This window comes from Podarcis erhardii (assembly GCF_964252035.2).
Source record: "Podarcis erhardii genome assembly, chromosome: 2".
Lineage (NCBI taxonomy): Eukaryota > Metazoa > Chordata > Lepidosauria > Squamata > Lacertidae > Podarcis > Podarcis erhardii.
In genome coordinates, this window is record NC_138498.1 from 31,004,607 (window position 1) to 31,021,424 (window position 16,818).

General features: G+C 46.1%; 1 protein-coding gene and 1 long non-coding RNA gene across 2 annotated transcripts in view; both read right to left on the reverse strand.

Annotated features, from left to right (window-relative positions):
* LOC309335166 overlaps positions 1–16,818 on the reverse strand; it is a 722,355-nt gene that overhangs the window by 241,394 nt on the left and 464,143 nt on the right. The window lies entirely within an intron of this gene.
* On the reverse strand, positions 5,384–15,707 carry ENPP7 (ectonucleotide pyrophosphatase/phosphodiesterase 7). Its single transcript, XM_081849701.1, has 6 exons — positions 15,689–15,707; positions 13,657–13,897; positions 12,517–12,662; positions 9,587–10,207; positions 7,035–7,260; positions 5,384–6,088 (listed from the first exon to the last, which is right to left on the reverse strand). Exons 2-6 carry the CDS (start codon positions 13,895–13,897, stop codon positions 5,490–5,492), a joined length of 1,833 nt encoding a protein of 610 aa, XP_081705827.1. The 5' UTR covers positions 15,689–15,707; the 3' UTR covers positions 5,384–5,489.

The window sequence follows — 16,818 nt, forward strand, 5'->3', positions numbered from 1 at the left end:
TGTGCTTGAAGCTACTAACATGAATTTGACCAAACTGCAGGAGGCAGTGGAAGATAGGAGTGCTTGGCATTGCTGTGGTCCATGGGGTCATGAAGAGTCGGACAGGACTAAACAACTAAACAGCAACAGCTCTGATCCAGGAAGGGGCTGCCTGTGCATGGAAGGCAGGCTCCTACATGTGCTCACAATGTTGGGCGAGCAGCTGTATGCATGGATGGGTGTGGCATGAGGGGGTTAAGCTTGCTGGCCCAAGAGCTGGAACTGCATGCAAGCAGCACATTTTCAAAAGCTAGACACCTGCCAATTAGTGGTTTGGTAGGAGGAATAGAGGTTGGGGTGGGGGTGGGGAGGCTGGAATCAATCCCAAAAACACACGAGGGCAAGCCTCACATGATGCTGAAGAAATAACACGATTTATTTCTGAAAGCATTCTCGTTATGCCTAACATGTTTTGACTGTAATTCTTTGTCAGAGGAAGCTAAAAACCAAATGCAGAAAAGACAATTAGCCAGTATAACATCAAGGTTATATTCAGATCATATTGTGCCATTGGAATACATCTGAATATATGCTTCGTTATATATGAAAACAATGCTCACAGAATCTCAGCACTGGATTCTGGTCCCCTCTTTCTACCTCTCCCCGAACACCTGGTTGTGAATTTAGGCTGTGTACACACACATAAAGGTAAAGGTGAAGGGACCCCTGACCATTAGGTCCACTCATGGCCGACTCTGAGGTTGCGGTGCTCATCTCACTTTATTGGCCAAGGGAGCCGGCATACAGCTTCTGGGTCATGTGGCCAGCATGACCAAGCCGCTTCTGGCGAACCAGAGCAGCGCACGGAAACGCCGTTTACCTTCCTGCTGCAGCGGTACCTATTTATCTACTTGCACTTTGACGTGCTTTCGTACTGCTAGGTTGGCAGGAGCAGGGACCGAGCAACGGGAGCTCACCCCGTCGCGGGGATTTGAACCGCCAACCTTCTGATCGGCAAGCCCTAGGCTCTGTGGGTTAACCCACGGCGCCACCCACATCCCGTGTACACACATAGCTTTGCCCAAAGAATCCTATGAACAGTAGTTTACCTTCCACAGACCTATGATTCCCAGTACCCTGAACAAATGACAGTTCCCAGGATTCTTTTTGGGTGGAGGAGCGGATGTGCTTTAAAGGTATTGTGTGCATGGAGACATTTTGCAAAAAAAAAGGAAAAAAAAGGGGGGGGGGTCAGTGCATACTGCCCTGATTGCTCTGTCCACACTGTGCTGCATCTGAGTTATGATGCGATGCACATTGTCTCCACCCTATCAGAATACAGGAAGAGCCCAGCTGTTGGATCAGATCAAGGGTCTGTCTTATTCAGCATCCTGCTTCCATCTGTGACTGGCCAGATTGGCCTTCAGGAAGCCCACAAGGAGGACAAAGCATGGAAGCGCTTTTGGGTCAGGGTCAGGCCATGGGCACCAATCTGGAGCCAAGAACTGGGAGTCGAAAACGAAGAGCAGACCTCAAGAGCAAGGTTATAGACGTATAAGACATACAAGAGCTAAATTAGAGCTTGTTGCTCAAGCAAATGTTAGTATTTGTACCTTATTTGTTAGAAAAAGTATTTTATAAAGAATAAATTGTATGGGGGAAAAGAAAACATGTAATGTAATGTAATGTAATGTAATGTAATGTAATGTAATGTAATGTAATAACAGATGCAAAATCTTGTGACTCCAATTAAGGTCACAGAAATGCTGAGCCATTGCCTTGTTAATTTGTTAACTCCCTTTAAAAGTGTGTGTGTGTGTGTGTGTGTGTGTGTGTGTGTCTGTCTGTCTGTCTGTCTGTCTTAGTCTTAGATAGGAGGGGTGGGAGTTGAAAGTTGGCTGGTTATCTTGCCAACATGGGAGTGTGGATATGTCAAGCAGATGCTGTGTCTGGAGGAGTTTGAGAGGGCAGGCAAGCCATGGACTGATAACTTATGCACTGCTGCAAAGGAGTTTTGGAAGCAAGAAGACCCTCTATTGGGCTCAAGGGAGAGAAACGCATTGTATTGCATAAATAATACTTCTTGCTAATAGTTGCCATCTTGCAAGTAAAGAGTCATCTTCAAAGGCTTGTGTGTGGAGTCTACTTCATCACTAGGGCTTCAAGGGTGAAACCGCTGCATCACTCTGCACGACTCAGAAAAATAGCTCACAGCAAAACTAGCTAATGAGCCAGGAGACCCTCCTATAACTCTTTCCTGCACTGGAGGAGTTAGGGAACAACCTGGGTGGTTAGAACCAGTCTAGTTCCGAGAGGCTTCAGCAATGTGGTTCACCACATGGGGCAGAGTGCAGCTGTTCCTGACATTTCAATGCAGGGATCTTGCAAAGCCCGAGTTAGCCACCATCCTTCAATCCAGAAATCCAACAACACTCTGGGCAGGTGAAAAATTTGCATATGTTTGATTATGAACTTGGAATGGGCAATGGGATGGATTCCAAGCAGTACTGCTAAGGAACCCCTTTCCCCGAAGTGCTGTAACAGAGAGACAGACACCTCTGTCGCAGTCTGATGCAGAGCAAAGGATGGGCCTTGGAGCAGCACACCTGCCTGCAGGTATTTCTGTTGGAACACACACTGAATTGATAGAATGTGACAAGAGCCTGCCTCTCTGGTCCCTTGAAGGCACTGCAGAGCAGCTCTTTCCTTGCATGTTGGAGAAATGCAAATTTTGTCATAAAGAGTGTCTGGCTATTTGTGGGTTAATGTTCCTGGAGAGCCAGCAGGCTTCCAGCCGAGTCTGGGAAGCAGAATGTGTGGGAGCTATTTTAAGATGGCTGTCCTTTGTGCAGTAGCAATGGCTAACTATTATAATGAATACCATTGCAGTCCACCGTACCCGGCTGATGTCTTTCCTGGGAAGCTGGAAAATACCCCTTGCCCAAGCACACTGCAAGGAATCCCAGCCATGAGTTTAAGGAGCGCATGTGAGCACGGCGCCTGTTTCCAAGTCCCTGTAATGCAGAAGGCAGAAAAGTGACACAGCACCACTGCTTTGTGCAGCTCCTTTGCGTTAGGCAAAGAGGGGAGATCTGCAGAAGTTGGCATAAATGATTTTGTGGTCCCTTTCAGCTCACAGAAAGGCAGCATGGGGTGTAAAGGAGTCGCTTAATGTGTGTGAGAGCGCACAGGGGGGAACGACACATTTTGCAGTTACTGTATTTCAATTTCAAGGCAATAAGAATCTCATTTTCACTCCAAGCTTCTGCCACAAAAAGACAACGTAAGCTGTGGTGCAGCGGCTTCTCCACTAGATGCCAGCATTTAAACAAAAATGTCCTGTAGCTGTCCATGCAGGAGTTTGGGGGCATCTGTAAAGCTGCCACCACCACGTGTGTATCAGGCAGAGGGTCGGTTCCTGCACCTCTTCCATCTCAAGTGGTAGAAGCATCAGGGCATCAAGCATGGGGCATGTAACGATTGTGCTGTGCTATGGGCATGGCAGTGGGTTCCCATGCAGCCCTGTGCTCAGTGTGCAAGCAGTATTGTTGTTGTGTGAGAACTATGGAAATGGAGCCTTTGGCCCATAATAAAAAGCACTACTGAACTTCTTCATTCCTCATACGTACATGGGTAGCCATGCTCTAACAGTGGTAGAGAAAGCAAGCTTTCGTCACAATGGTGGCTGCTGGATCAACACCCAATTCGCCTTAAGCATTCTGCATATGCCTGAGCACATCCCACAGAAAGAAAGTCAATGCTTTGTGTTATAAGAAAAAACTGCTCCTTTTCCCTTATGGGGTACCCAAGAGCCCATATAGAGTCATTTTTTAGGTTCTCTATTGGTAGGAGAAAATAACAGAGGCCAACCAGAGAATATTGAGAAGCAAATCAGCTAGTAAGCTTGATCTTTATTAAAGCTGTTGCAACACACAGGAGGCAGGAAGAGAACCCCGAACCATGCGTGCAAGCCCTTATATAGACTTTTGAACTGCCACTCCGGAGCTCAGGACCACCCCTCCATACATCATACATACATCACAGAAGGGGTGTAGCCCAGGACCACCCCCCAATACATCATACTTACATCAAAGAAGGGGTGGACTACAACAGAAATCTGAGTGCCTTGTTTTTATCCTGTTTGCCAGGTTACCTGATTGAATTACCTGGGCATCCAGGCCACTCTTTTGTTATGATAACTACTTATGTAATTCCTCAATCCAGGTCACAGGCTCACCCTATTCATATCTTAAATGTACCCTTGAGACAGGATTTGTGAGCAAAGAGATGATGGGGAGGCTCCCCATTTTCTTCGACCTTGCAGAGAAATATTTGAGGTCAATTTGGAAGAGACAAAATGGTTTCAGGATTTTTCCTGTACATGTAGTTTTCCTTACATGTAGTTTAAATATTTATGATTGTGTTTGCCTGGTACATTTATTTTATATCTTAGACCTTATAATTCTCATAATGTTGTGAATTGACCCATAGTAGATATTTGCATGCACCTTGATAAACAAACCAGTTCGTCTGTCCATAATTTGATGTGTGCAATGCATCCTGATAGTTGGGGGGGGGGGGCAGGATGTATTCATTGTGTGAATCAGTTTCTCCTTTGGATAGACTTGTTTCTCCTTTGGATAGTTTCTCCTTTGGATAAACTTGTATAACTTGCTTGCTTCACCTTTGGAAGAAGGTGCAGGATATAAATTTAATAAATAAATAATCACACCGGAATGTTGGTCAGCTGCTGTGTTCAGTGGCGGCCCTCGGGGTCACAAATTTCAGCTGTACGATGCCAAAGAATTTGCCACACACCCCACCTCTCACCTTCCATTCTACATCATAGTTGCAGTGCCCCTGAGACTTGGCACCCAGTGTGACCAAACCACCTCTGCTGTGATCATTGTAATTGCTTACAGGAGGCCAAGAGATGAGAGGCTGAGGTTGCAATTTTAAATCGCCACTTAGGTGGGAGCAAGTCCAATTTCCCCCCATGCCTTTAAAAAAAAAAACTTGTACAGTGGTACCTCGGGTTAAGTACTTAATTCGTTCCGGAGGTCTGTTCTTAACCTGAAACTGTTCTTAACCTGAAGCACCACTTTAGCTAGTGGGGCCTCCCGCTGCCGCTGCACCGCCAGAGCACGATTTCTGTTCTCATCCTGAAGCAAAGTTCTTAACCCAAGGTACTATTTTCTGGGTTAGTGGAGTCTGTAACCTGAAGCGTATGTAACCCGAGGTACCACTGTATTAATTTTCTCTCAGCAAAACATTGCATTTATTAAATTATCACTTACTTCAAGCAGAGCAAGGCTGCTTGAAATGCCCCCCCCCCCCAATGTTGAATTCGGGGAAATAATTATTTCACCTCTATTCAGTGGATCAGCCAATGACTTGCAACTCATTCCTTTTCAACTTTTTATTTATTTCACTCAGTGAAAAAATGAAAAAGAAGGCAAATTCCTTTTGAAACGCAAAACAAGTGGTGTTGAGAAGCTGCAAGCAGCTTGTTACAAGAGAAGCGTAATCAGGAGGAGAGCCAGGAGGAGGAATCCAAATGAGGGAGAGAGAGAAGTTGAAGTATCGTTGGCTTGGGTACATGTCACATTTTTTATAGGACCGTTGTTACCAAAAACACCCTCTTTGTGTGTTTTTAACAGGCCACAGGAAGATTCACTTATGCAGCCCTTCATGTTGTAGTTTATGACATTCTCTTCTGTCGCTGTAACAAAACTAACGCAGTAGGTGTCTAACCCAGTACAATCCACCACTTCTGCGGTACACTTTCCTGTGGGAGAAAAGCAGCCTGGGCAAGACTTTCCATTGGGCTTGGTGCTCAGTGGTGGAAACGTAGGAGTGGCCGGTGTGCAGTCAATCTCCTTGCAACAGGTGATGCTTTCCCGCGTGAAATCCCCTTTGCCATGAGTCACCTCGATCAATCCCAATTTGCAGGTCTCGGAGGATGCACAGCTCTTGCTTATTTTTTTGTCTTTTGAACTGGGGACTTCGAGCAGAGAGATTGAACAGGCATCTTGGCCACTGGGACAAGGCTGCTTCAGACCCGTGCAGTTGTTTGTTCCCTCGCAAGACTCGCATTCCAAAGAGGTGCCTGTAGATAGAAGCACAGAGATCAGGAAAAAAATCCAGGAGAGTGTTCATGGTGATGGGAAGGGCACAGAGAGAGACCTAAGTGTTTTAACCATCATGTGGGCTGGAGGGCAGCCCACATGCAACATGGAGAAAGGACATCAGTAAGAGAGCCAGGAACAAACCATGGCTTCAGATCCTGGCTATGTTCTGAAGCCATAGTTCTGTAAGTTCAAATGTCCCAGGGATACAGGGAAGAGATGAAGAGAGCAGCATGCAAGCCTGAGGGTTATTCTCATAGATTGAAACCATGGTCATTACTTTCAAAACTAATACCATGCCAGTATGCTAAGACAAACTTAAGAGTTCACATTTTATGGGGTCTTCAGCCCATTGCCAGCAAAGGTTACCTTTGATTGAAACCTCATGTCCTTGGGGATGTTATCCATGGGACCATTTAATCAATCCCTTGCTAACGAGCTCTTTTCATCCTCTCTGTTTTGCCTCATGGGTGACCTCCAAATCTGCTCTACCACCTTCCTGGAAGTGGGGGGGGGGGTGTCCAACCACTCTCTCTATAGGCCATCTGACAGATCACAGCTACTCTCCAATGAGAGATGTCTGGTTGTTTATTCCAAGTTTATTTCAGGTAAGGCATCCTTAGCCATGCTAGTAACACCCTCCTCCCCCTGATGCTTTGAACTCCCAGCTTCCATCAGCCCCAGCCAGCATGGCCAATGTTCAGGAATTATGGGAGTTGTATTTCGAAACATCTGCAGGGGCACCAGGTTGGAAAAGTCTGATATAAGGGACTTTCTATGGATGTCACTGAAATTCTACAGCGCTGACCTTATTCATCAGAATTTACCAGTTTGGATTTAATCAGTTAATTGACCCGTTTGTTGGTTGCATCCTTGAATGCTTTGGTTGCAGTTCTACTGAAAGTTTCCTAAGGAGCAAAATCATACCTGCATTTTTGGCCAGCATGTTCTGTGTGACACTTAAGGATCCGTCATGTGGCTCAGGTGTAATCTCCAGGAGTTCGCAAAGCAGGGCATAAATATTCACACTTTCAAAAGGATCCACCTCCAGACCTTTCTTAAAGGCTGGTCCCACAGCTCGGAATATAGTCTTCATGTTCATAACCTCATTGTCAAATCCATGTTCACCTTTATTGAATTGCACTTTGATTCTCTGAAAAGGAAGGACAGGGCATAACCTACTGCACGTTTTGCCTTGGTACTTCCCCAGCTTTCCTATGCGGTAACAAAGCAACAAAACAGCACATTTTTCATCTGTTGTGCTGTATATCAGGGTCAGCCCTACCATTAGGCACAGTGGGTAGTACAAAAGTGAGCTATTTGAAATGTGCCTTGTGTCCTCTAAGCTAGCTTTGCAGTAATTGAGAAATGAACTTCAAAACTGAGAGCTTTATATTTCCTGAACAAACATGCATACTACCTGGTTGCTATAACCCAGAGTATTGCTTTGCAATTAAGAGTGCCTCTATACAACCTAAGAGCACAACCTCTGGCTGTGCAGTCCATGTACATGGCAGATAAAAGACAGATTTCTGTTTGTCTCTATACACCTGTAAGGATACTAAGCAAGGTCTTGTTTGAAGAGTGAGTCTGCAATCATAACCTCTAAGGAAGAATTGTGATGGAACACAGCCAGGGCTTACTCCTGGCTAAACATGCATGAGATTGTGCTGCGAGGCTGCAGTTCTTTGCAAGCTTATGGGAAGTGCACCCACTGAACAAAGTGACACTTGCTTCTGAGTGTGTATGTATGCATGGCAATGGGCTGTAAGTGTCCATAAGAAAAAGCTGCTAATTACGGGGCAAAATTGTTTCTCTGAATGAGACAGGAAGCTCTCTCAATGCAACACTTCCTTAGTAGAGTCCTAAGTATCCATAATGTAACAACTGCAAAAATCAGGATGACATAAAATAAAAGCATGAGGTCATCCATATGAACTCTGATATTCAAAATAGGTTGGATCTACACTGACCTTTTTAATGTTTTTAGAACGATATTAGCTATATCCTTCTAAAACGTCACAGGGCATACTGCTAAAAAAAGTTCATTACCTCCGCAGTTTCCCTTACTACTGGTTCATGGTTGCTCTGCAGCGCCTTCTGGTGTCACATTTTAATAATGCATTGTTAATGTTCTAAGCAACACATAACGTGTTGCTTACATTTTTGAAATTATTTCCTTAACCCTTTCTTAATGTTATAAACCATGAGTGTAGATCCGTTCATAGCCTCTGCTGGATTCTAACACTTGTGATAACTTGCTAGTTCCTGAGTCCACTAGGAAGTCCACTGTAATAAATATAACATAAAATGTACTTTAATTTGATCTGTTTGAGAGATGATTGAAGTTAAGGTGCGTGTGTGTGTGTGAATACAAACATGTTAAACATTTACTATAACTAAATTGTTAAAAATCTGGTTTAAGCAAAATTTCTAATATAAACCCAATTTTTAAAAATATATTGAACCCATCTGGTTCCGTGTAAATGCCATGTGAAGCAGTCAACCTGTCATATTTACATCAATGCCTCCACTAGAAACAAAACAGGGGGGAATAAATGTTATCAGAATATCACCATAATTAATCACTAGGCTTAGGTTATGTTATGTTATGTTGCAAAGGCTCTCATATTGCTCAACTGGATCCATATTCCCGATTCAAAGTTTCCCACAAGAACCAGGATTTCAAAACTAGCCCTTTCTTTCAGATTCCTTGGTCAACAGAATGGATTTGGGGAGCTTACGACAGGAGATGGGAACATATAAATTACAAGAGCAGAGCTCAGTTCAAAGGCACCCTTAGGTGGTGGCCATAGAAGTGGCAACACTCTTCCTACTCTTGTCTTTCTTCAGAAGGAAAGGCAGCATGAGAAAAGTGAGGCCAAGGAAGGTCAGTTCTGGTGACTCCACCACCACATATCACTAGGTGGACAGGAAGCATCCATGCTTGTTCGGTGGGAATGGAAAGCAAGGATTACAAGCAGACAGAAACAGAGAACTGTTTTGCCAGAATGCACAAAGGGACAGCATCTACTACTAGGACTGGCTCTGCCAGGCAGCAGGGTGAAGTGACTGCTTTAGGCAGCACCATCAAGGAGATAAAAGAAGACAGGGATTGCTGTCAAACTAGACTTTTTCAAGTGTTGGCCCTTGCAGTGGTGGATTTAGGAGAACGTGACTGGTTTGCCTGCACTTATGCTGCAGAGGGTGCTGCAACAATGATGTAGAATGGGGATGTGGGGAGTGGGGATGCCGAATTTTAACGTCACACAGGTCGCCACTGAAATCTGAAAGCCCAAAGTCTCCCAGTGTGGGAAGGTGCTATTTGGACTCCAATTCAGGCACCGAAACATCACTGTCTGTGCTTCCCCCTGCCCTCCTAAGTAGACTTCCATTCCGTTTCTCATGCATAAAACAGAAGACCGAATAAGGAAAGAAAAGAGATGAGCTGGAAGTACAGTGGATAAGACCATACATACCCCATGAATCACATAGCCGGGGTCACCGTACAGCACAAGAGGTGTGATCCGTGTGTTGTTGGCATAACGAAACCTCCTGGGGAATTCCTCCTTCTTGTAGACATGGAGCTTGGGGTGAGCATTTTTCAGGGCTTCATAAACTTGTTCTAGTTTCCCTGGCTTTGGTTCCAGTAGACCATGTGGCCCATAGTCTACCAGCTCAAACTTAATGTCCTGGAAAGAGAAGTTCTGCACTTTCTGAAGGTGAATTTCATCTGTTTTTATCACCGTTTCCATGCCGTGGTCAGATGTGATGATCATGTTGAGGTTTGAGCTCAGGCCTGTCTCCTCAAGGCGCTGCCTCAAGTAACCCACCGTCCGGTCCACCTGGCTGACCATGTCTTTCCTCTCCTGGGATTCTGGGCCATATTTGTGTCCAGTGGAGTCGGGTTCACCAAAGTAAAGGGCAACGAAGTCAAGGTTTTCCTCGAGGAACCACTTCATGACTATGTCAATGTTCTGCCTCCACTCGGTCTCGTTGTTGTACTTGTGAAAGAGTTTCTCCACCCTTTTCACCATCACCTGCTCTCCATGATAGGTGGCATTTCCCCCAGGGAAGAAGAGGGAGGCTGTCTTCAAACCCTAGGATGAAAAATCACAGACCTAGAAACTGGCACAATAATTGATCCGAGCTGTTTTCAATTAGCAATAATCGTGCCTCGGATTAACCTCATTGGCTACGATACTGCCAATGCGCAAACCCAAAGATCAAAGCCTTCTGGGAAATGATTTATAATGAAATTAAGAAGGTACTTAAATGCACTTTTCATAAGAAACCAGAGGCATTCCTCTTGGGCATGGTTGGCCAACTGGTGACAAGAAAGGACAGGACTTTTTTTATGTACGCTACCACAGCAGCAAGGATACTACTAGCAAAGTATTGGAAGACGCAAGAATTACCCACACTGGAAGAATGGCAGACAAAAGTGATCGACTTTATGGGATTGGCAGAAATGACCGGCAGAATCCGTGACCAAGAGAAAGAGACGGCGGAGGAAGATTGGAGGAAATTTAAAGTTTATCTTAAGAACTGTTGTAAAATTGATGAGTGCTAAAATGTTAAGGGGAAGGAAGATGCAGAATTGCAGCTGAAACTGTTTGATGAATTAAGATGAAACTGAGAAAAAATAAGTTATAAATATAATTGGACTAAGGGGTTGCTGAAAAATTGCAAAATAAGGATGCAGAGAGGGGGAGGTATGGGGAAGTCCATGAAAGAAGGTTTATGAAAAGGAGGATATGAAAAATATATGTGTGTATGTGTTTGTTTGTTTTGTTTGTTTTAAAATGAAAAACCAATAAAAAATTTTTTTAAAAAAATGAAACAAGCCCAAAAAAAAATTTTTTTTTAAAAATTGATCTGAGCTGCATGAGATGCAAACACAGGTTCTCTGGCCTTGGGTGCACAATTGGGCACCCTAAATCTTTAGCCCTCAAGATTGCAGAGAAAGCCTTGGAAACGCGTTGCCAGTAGTATATAGCGAACCCTCAAAAGCCAGCACAAAGCTGAGCAGCTCAGGGCTTGCCAGAGCATCCAGTGATGCGGGTGGATGAGGCTTAAGTGCCTCTGTAAAGCTCTTCCTCCCCCCCCCCCATGCATCTGTTTGTCTGCTAAGCAAAGCAGAAATAAATATTTATTATTCATTCATTCATTAAATAAAACCATATGTGGAAAGAAACTCATAACTGCATGCAATGTCAGTTTGGGTCCTTTACTGGGGTGGTCTGTGGGTGTGTGTATGTCGGCATGCAGCAGAAGGAAAGTGTTGCTCTAGGATCAGGGCAGTCCAGTCCCCATCAGGGAAATGAACAGGAAGACCCTCAAATTCAGCTGGGCTGGCTGGCCAGATTTTGAAGTAGGTGAAGTAATAGGCATCACCATCTAAAGAAGAAACCCCCTGTGAAACCATCAAGTCCAGAGTGCACCTTTTTGGAGAGGCCCATAGATCCTGCCCCAACACATGGTGGCTTTGGCTTCCACCGGGAGATGATTCAAAGGAAGGCATCCATATGTCATATTGTGTCTCTGGGCACTGAGCACAAAGATATACAGCAGTTCTCCCGAGATTTCTTGCCGTATGTGTGGCCTCTGTCATCGTGATGTGTGCTTTGGTATCCATAATCACAGAGAGGCCAGTTCCTGACATCCATCACTTTGCCATCCTGCTACATGATGGGGGCTCATCTGATGTCCAGCTCCTTGGGGGGAGGCCCTTCAACAAAGGGCCCAATGTTTCTACCCCTTGAGGGAAGGCCCTTCAACAGAAACATCTTTGACAACCTCTCTCCAAGTCTTCTGGCCGTGGTAATGAATTCCTAAAAACTTCTTCAACGGGCTGATTCTCCAATTAATTTTAAGATAGTAGTTTTACGACAGGGTTGGGGGAACCTGTGACCCTTCTCAGTGTTTCCCAAACTTGAGTCTCCAGCTGTTTGTTATTTTTTTTGGACTACAACCCCTGTCATCACTAGCTAGCAGGACCAGTGGTCAGGGATGATGGGAATTGTAGTCCGAAAGCAGCTGGAGACCCAAGTTTGGGAAACACGGCTTCAGGTGTTGCTGGGCTCCCTCTCCCAACAGCCCCAGCCAGCCTGGCCACTGAGAACAAAGCCTGGAGGGCACCAGCTTCCCCCCATCTGTGAAAAACCTGTGACATTACCAATGTCTGTGAAGATGGTGTGTACCTGGATGCTTTAGTTAGCAAGACCAGGGATGGGCTCGATGAAAATGATGCAGAGGAAGATGCAAAACTAACTTCATGAGAATGTGGAGCTTGTTGGTTGGGTCTGTCTGTCTATCTGTCTGTCTGTCTGTCTGTTTCTTTCAGTGGCAAGTTCTAGAAGAGGGCCCCCATTTTGTTCCCTAGAAGTATTGTGGGTTTATGGCTTACCTGCCTTTGTGCTGTGATCCAGATGGGGAGGCTGCCATTATCCCACCATTCAGACTTCCCCTGTGTGTTGTAATAAGGAAGCTTCTGTCCGGTGCTGACATTGTACCACATGTTGTGAACCACACCATGGTTCTCAATGTACCTTCCTGCCAGGGGAGAGTCAAACTTGGCATTAGTTACAAGCTGTCTGCTAGTAGGAGTGGGTGGGTGCATCTCCATTTGCCGTACTTGCTGGACTCTGGGAACTCATCCCCAGGGGCCACTGTCAGAGTCCCTTCCATAAGAACATTAAGAAGAGCCTGCTATATCAGGCCAATGACCCACCTAGTCCAGCATCCTGTCTGGCAACTAGATGCTTGTGAGAAACCTGCAAGCAGGATTTGAGCACCAGAGCACTCCCACCTCCTGTGGTTTCCAGCAACTTCCATTACTGAAGACAGCTGGAGACCCAAACATTCAGAGCCCTCAGCTGCAGACCAGTCAAGTCTTTGCAAATGGTAGGATCTTCCCAAGTTAGCCCTTGAACTTTGCAGACTCTGATGGACTCCCTGTCTTATAATTGGCAGGAGACTGGTGCAGAACCTTCGTGGGGCAGATCAGCCTCAATTCTAGATATTCTTCCAGTAGATTGTTGCCAGCATGAAATTGCTATGTCCCCTTCTTCTCAGGCTCATTTTGCTCTGTTTCCCCTGCCTATGTCTCTTCTTTGTCCTCTGCTATGGGCCAACTGCTATCTCACCTATGCCTGTTCCAGCATCACAGAAGCTGATGCCAAATAATTCCCATGGATGTGGCTTAGTTGCCACCCTTGGATCCACATGCCAGTGTGTCACTGATGGTTGACCTGGCTCTTGAGAATCTAGCACAGCAAGGAGTCTAGGAAGGTGATGCTGTTTTGGACTTCAAATCTTATCAGCCCATATCACAGGTTTTGCCCTTCACATTTTTAGCCTTAAACAACTTGGGGCCAGGTCTCAGGTGGGGCAGTGCTAAGAGTAATGCATGTCCAAGAGGTTTGCTTAAAATGCATCCCAAACTGAGCCTTTAGCATTATGGCTCCTGTCCTTAAAGAGCTGCCACTTCTGCTTCCTAGGGCCCCACGGTCCTGTCCTCATCTCTCCCAAGTGACCGGGCACTCACCTGTAAGCAGAGTGAAGTGGCAAGGGCTCGTCTGGGTGACAAAAGGAGGTGTGATGTAGCGGGCCTTCACCCCATCATAAGCCATGGCATCCAAATTGGGGGTGTCCACATCCTGGTCATAATTCCACCGAAAACCATCGAAGGAAACCAAAAGGAGCTTGCTGCGGTTGCTTGCCCTTTGCAAAGGGGCACAAGTTCCGAGAGCAAGGAGGGTAGCCACCAAGCCCAAGGAAGCAAACATCTTTCCAGGAAGGCGAGAGAGAGAGAGAGAGAGAGCAGGGAGAGAGTAAACATAGGAAAGGCACGGATTATATATGCATGGCAGGGTCTCAAGTTCACAGCTCTATCTGATCCACCTTTCCACACTTGGCTTGGGAACAAGTTCCTGCTGGGGTTCAAACTGTTTGTCAGCTTAATGCACAGTCAGCTTAATGTTGTTTTGTGTGTGTGCATGGATACATGTGTGTGTTGAACATGCGGAATTTGATGATAGTTCAGGCTTTATTTCTCTCCTCCCCCACTCGACTCTCAGCACTGTAATAGGGCATGAACTGTCTTGCTATCAGTCCTGGAAGACCTGCAAGTTGATGTGGCTGGATGGGGAATGGAAATAACACTAGAGTCAGCTGTGGAGGAGGACTTCTGGCAAGGCAAGATGGTGAGCACCATGGCAGTGTCAAACTCCTAGGGACCGCCAGCACCAACCCTGCGCCACCTTCACCACCACCAACACAATCAAAGGGGGAGCTCAGGGCATCCAAAACAACAAGCGGAGAGGCCGCACAGAGCCTCCTCCTCCAGATCATTATCCCATGGGGACTGAGAGCACCTCAACAAAGCTCTGGGACCTGGAGGCCTCTGGAGCTATACAAATAACGAAGTGGAGCCACACCCCTAACCGTGAACCAACTTATAGCTGCAGCTGCCACCACTGCCGCCGCCACCAAGGGAGAACACCATGATGGAAACCAGAGTGCATGGAAACACCATTTACCTTCCACATTCAAGAACAGTCTAGCAAAAGATTTCCCTCCTTTCAAGAAGGCATGGATGGAAGGTTTGCAAAGTATCCCAACATATATGTCATGTGTTAACAAATGTTTTGGAGCTAGACATGTAAACTGGCTAGAAGATCATCATCATCGTGTCTTGTTTTTATCACTTTAAAAGAGTTTGGATATGCAGAAATCAGCAACGTGAAGTTTTTATTGACACAGATCTAAGTATTATCACTCCTTGCTCATTGGTGCAGATCTTGGGCCATGAAAGGACCCCCAACCCTAACTGGAGGGGGAACCTTCAGAAATTAGACTCATGCCCTAGGTTGCATGGTAGAGCAGCCCTGTTCCAAAATACGGTAAGTGGTATTTCCTTAAGAGAAGAGGCCAGAGAAGCAGCAGTGCCATAGGCCTGTGACAAAAACAGCTGCCAGCAATCATTGACAAGCTGCATCTTTTCAATCTCAATCATTCATTCCCCAATGCCTCTCCAAAGCTGTTCATACAGGGTGGGAGGAAAGGGGAAAAGCTAATTAAAAAGGAAAGTATTAAAATTCATCAAAATGGGGCAATCTAAAATGCGAGCAGGCATAACTAAATGAAATAGATAATATACCATCACCAAGAAGCTGAAATACAAAAACAATCTCTCTGTATCCCTCTTTCTGTACTCTGCTTCTCCAGTTCTCCAGCCTGAAGATACCTGGTTCCACGCGTTTCTCTTCTGCTGCCCTCTGGTGTACAGAGCTCCTTCCATGAACATATATGCCGATCTGAACATGCATGTTGCAGTGTCCCTCTCTTCCTTCCTGCCCTTCTGTAAATTCTCCCTTGCTGCCCCCAGCACATAGAGCTCCTTCCTTGCACATGTATGTTGATCAGTGCTCTCTCCCCCCCACCCCCCACTTTTTACCTTTCCAGACCACCTCTGTTGTTTTGGGTTTGCTCCCTTAATCCCAGCTGCAACCAAGTTTGGAGCACGTGTAATAGCGTTTGTCCATGTCCCTCCCTCCCAACCCTTGTCTCTCCTTCACCTCCTTCTGTTGTTCTCCCAATTGCACTTCCAATGATAGAGCTGGATCGAGGAACACCAGCTCCTTCAGGGAGAGTGGGGCTCCAACCAGGGCTGGCAACTTACTGACTTGGATGTTTATTGATAGCACTGCATAAGTCAGCATTTCTCAAACTGTGTTCCTGAAAACCTGGGGGTTCCAAAGGTTAAATCAATAGTGCATGGCAGAATGGCACAGGCAAGGACAGTCACTTGGTGTCCTCATGCTGCTGGTCACTGAGAGGTGGAAGGACAAGGCAGCTGAGTGCAATGTGGCCACATCGGCAGAGCCCATCTGCTCCTCCTCAATGCCTCCTGGTAGCTGGGAGTAACACACCCTTTACTGGTGTCCTGTAAGCAATGGTGTCCTGCTTGCACCACCCCTTTACTGGGTTGAACAGGCTGTTCAACAGGGCCAGTCCGCCCATCAGGCAAGGTGAGGTGGCTGCTTCAGGCGGCAGGATCCAGAGTGGCGGCAGATCCAGCCTGCAAGGAGCGCATTACCCACAGCTGTTGCCGCGTTGGTGGAAGGGGAGCTGCTGGAGGAAGAGTGGGCAAAAACTTGGAGTGACAAGGCAAAGAGGAGGGAAGAGACTTAACACCGCACAGCTGTGCAACAGCAGCAGCCTGGAGACTTTGCAGACAGCAGCTGAAGAAGGAGCAAAAAGGGTTTTCTGGTGTGTGTATTTCTTTGTGGCTGATTAGCTGCTCTCCCTGTGCAAGGGTCAAAGGGGGCAGGGTTTCTGTTGAGGCAGGTGATTAGCTGTGGGAGGAGCTTATCAGAGCTTGCAGGGCAGCAGCTGAAGAAGGAGCAAAAAGGGTTTTCTGGTGTGTGTGTTTCTTTGTGGCTGATTAGCTGCTCTCCCTGTGTTTGATCCATCTTTTAGATTTAGGGGAGCTAGTTTCAAACGTTTGTTGGGGGGACCTAGGTTTTTTTTTGGGGGGGGAGTTATTTGTCCTGTCTTCACGCTTTTTATGATGGAGGACCGCTGTAGCCACCCCCAACGACATGTTCTCAAGATGGAGGGTGAGGGAACAGCTGCAGTCGCCTGCGGTTCCTGTGCAATGTTTGCCATCTTGCCAAAGGTTATAGGCAGCTTTACCTGCAGCAAT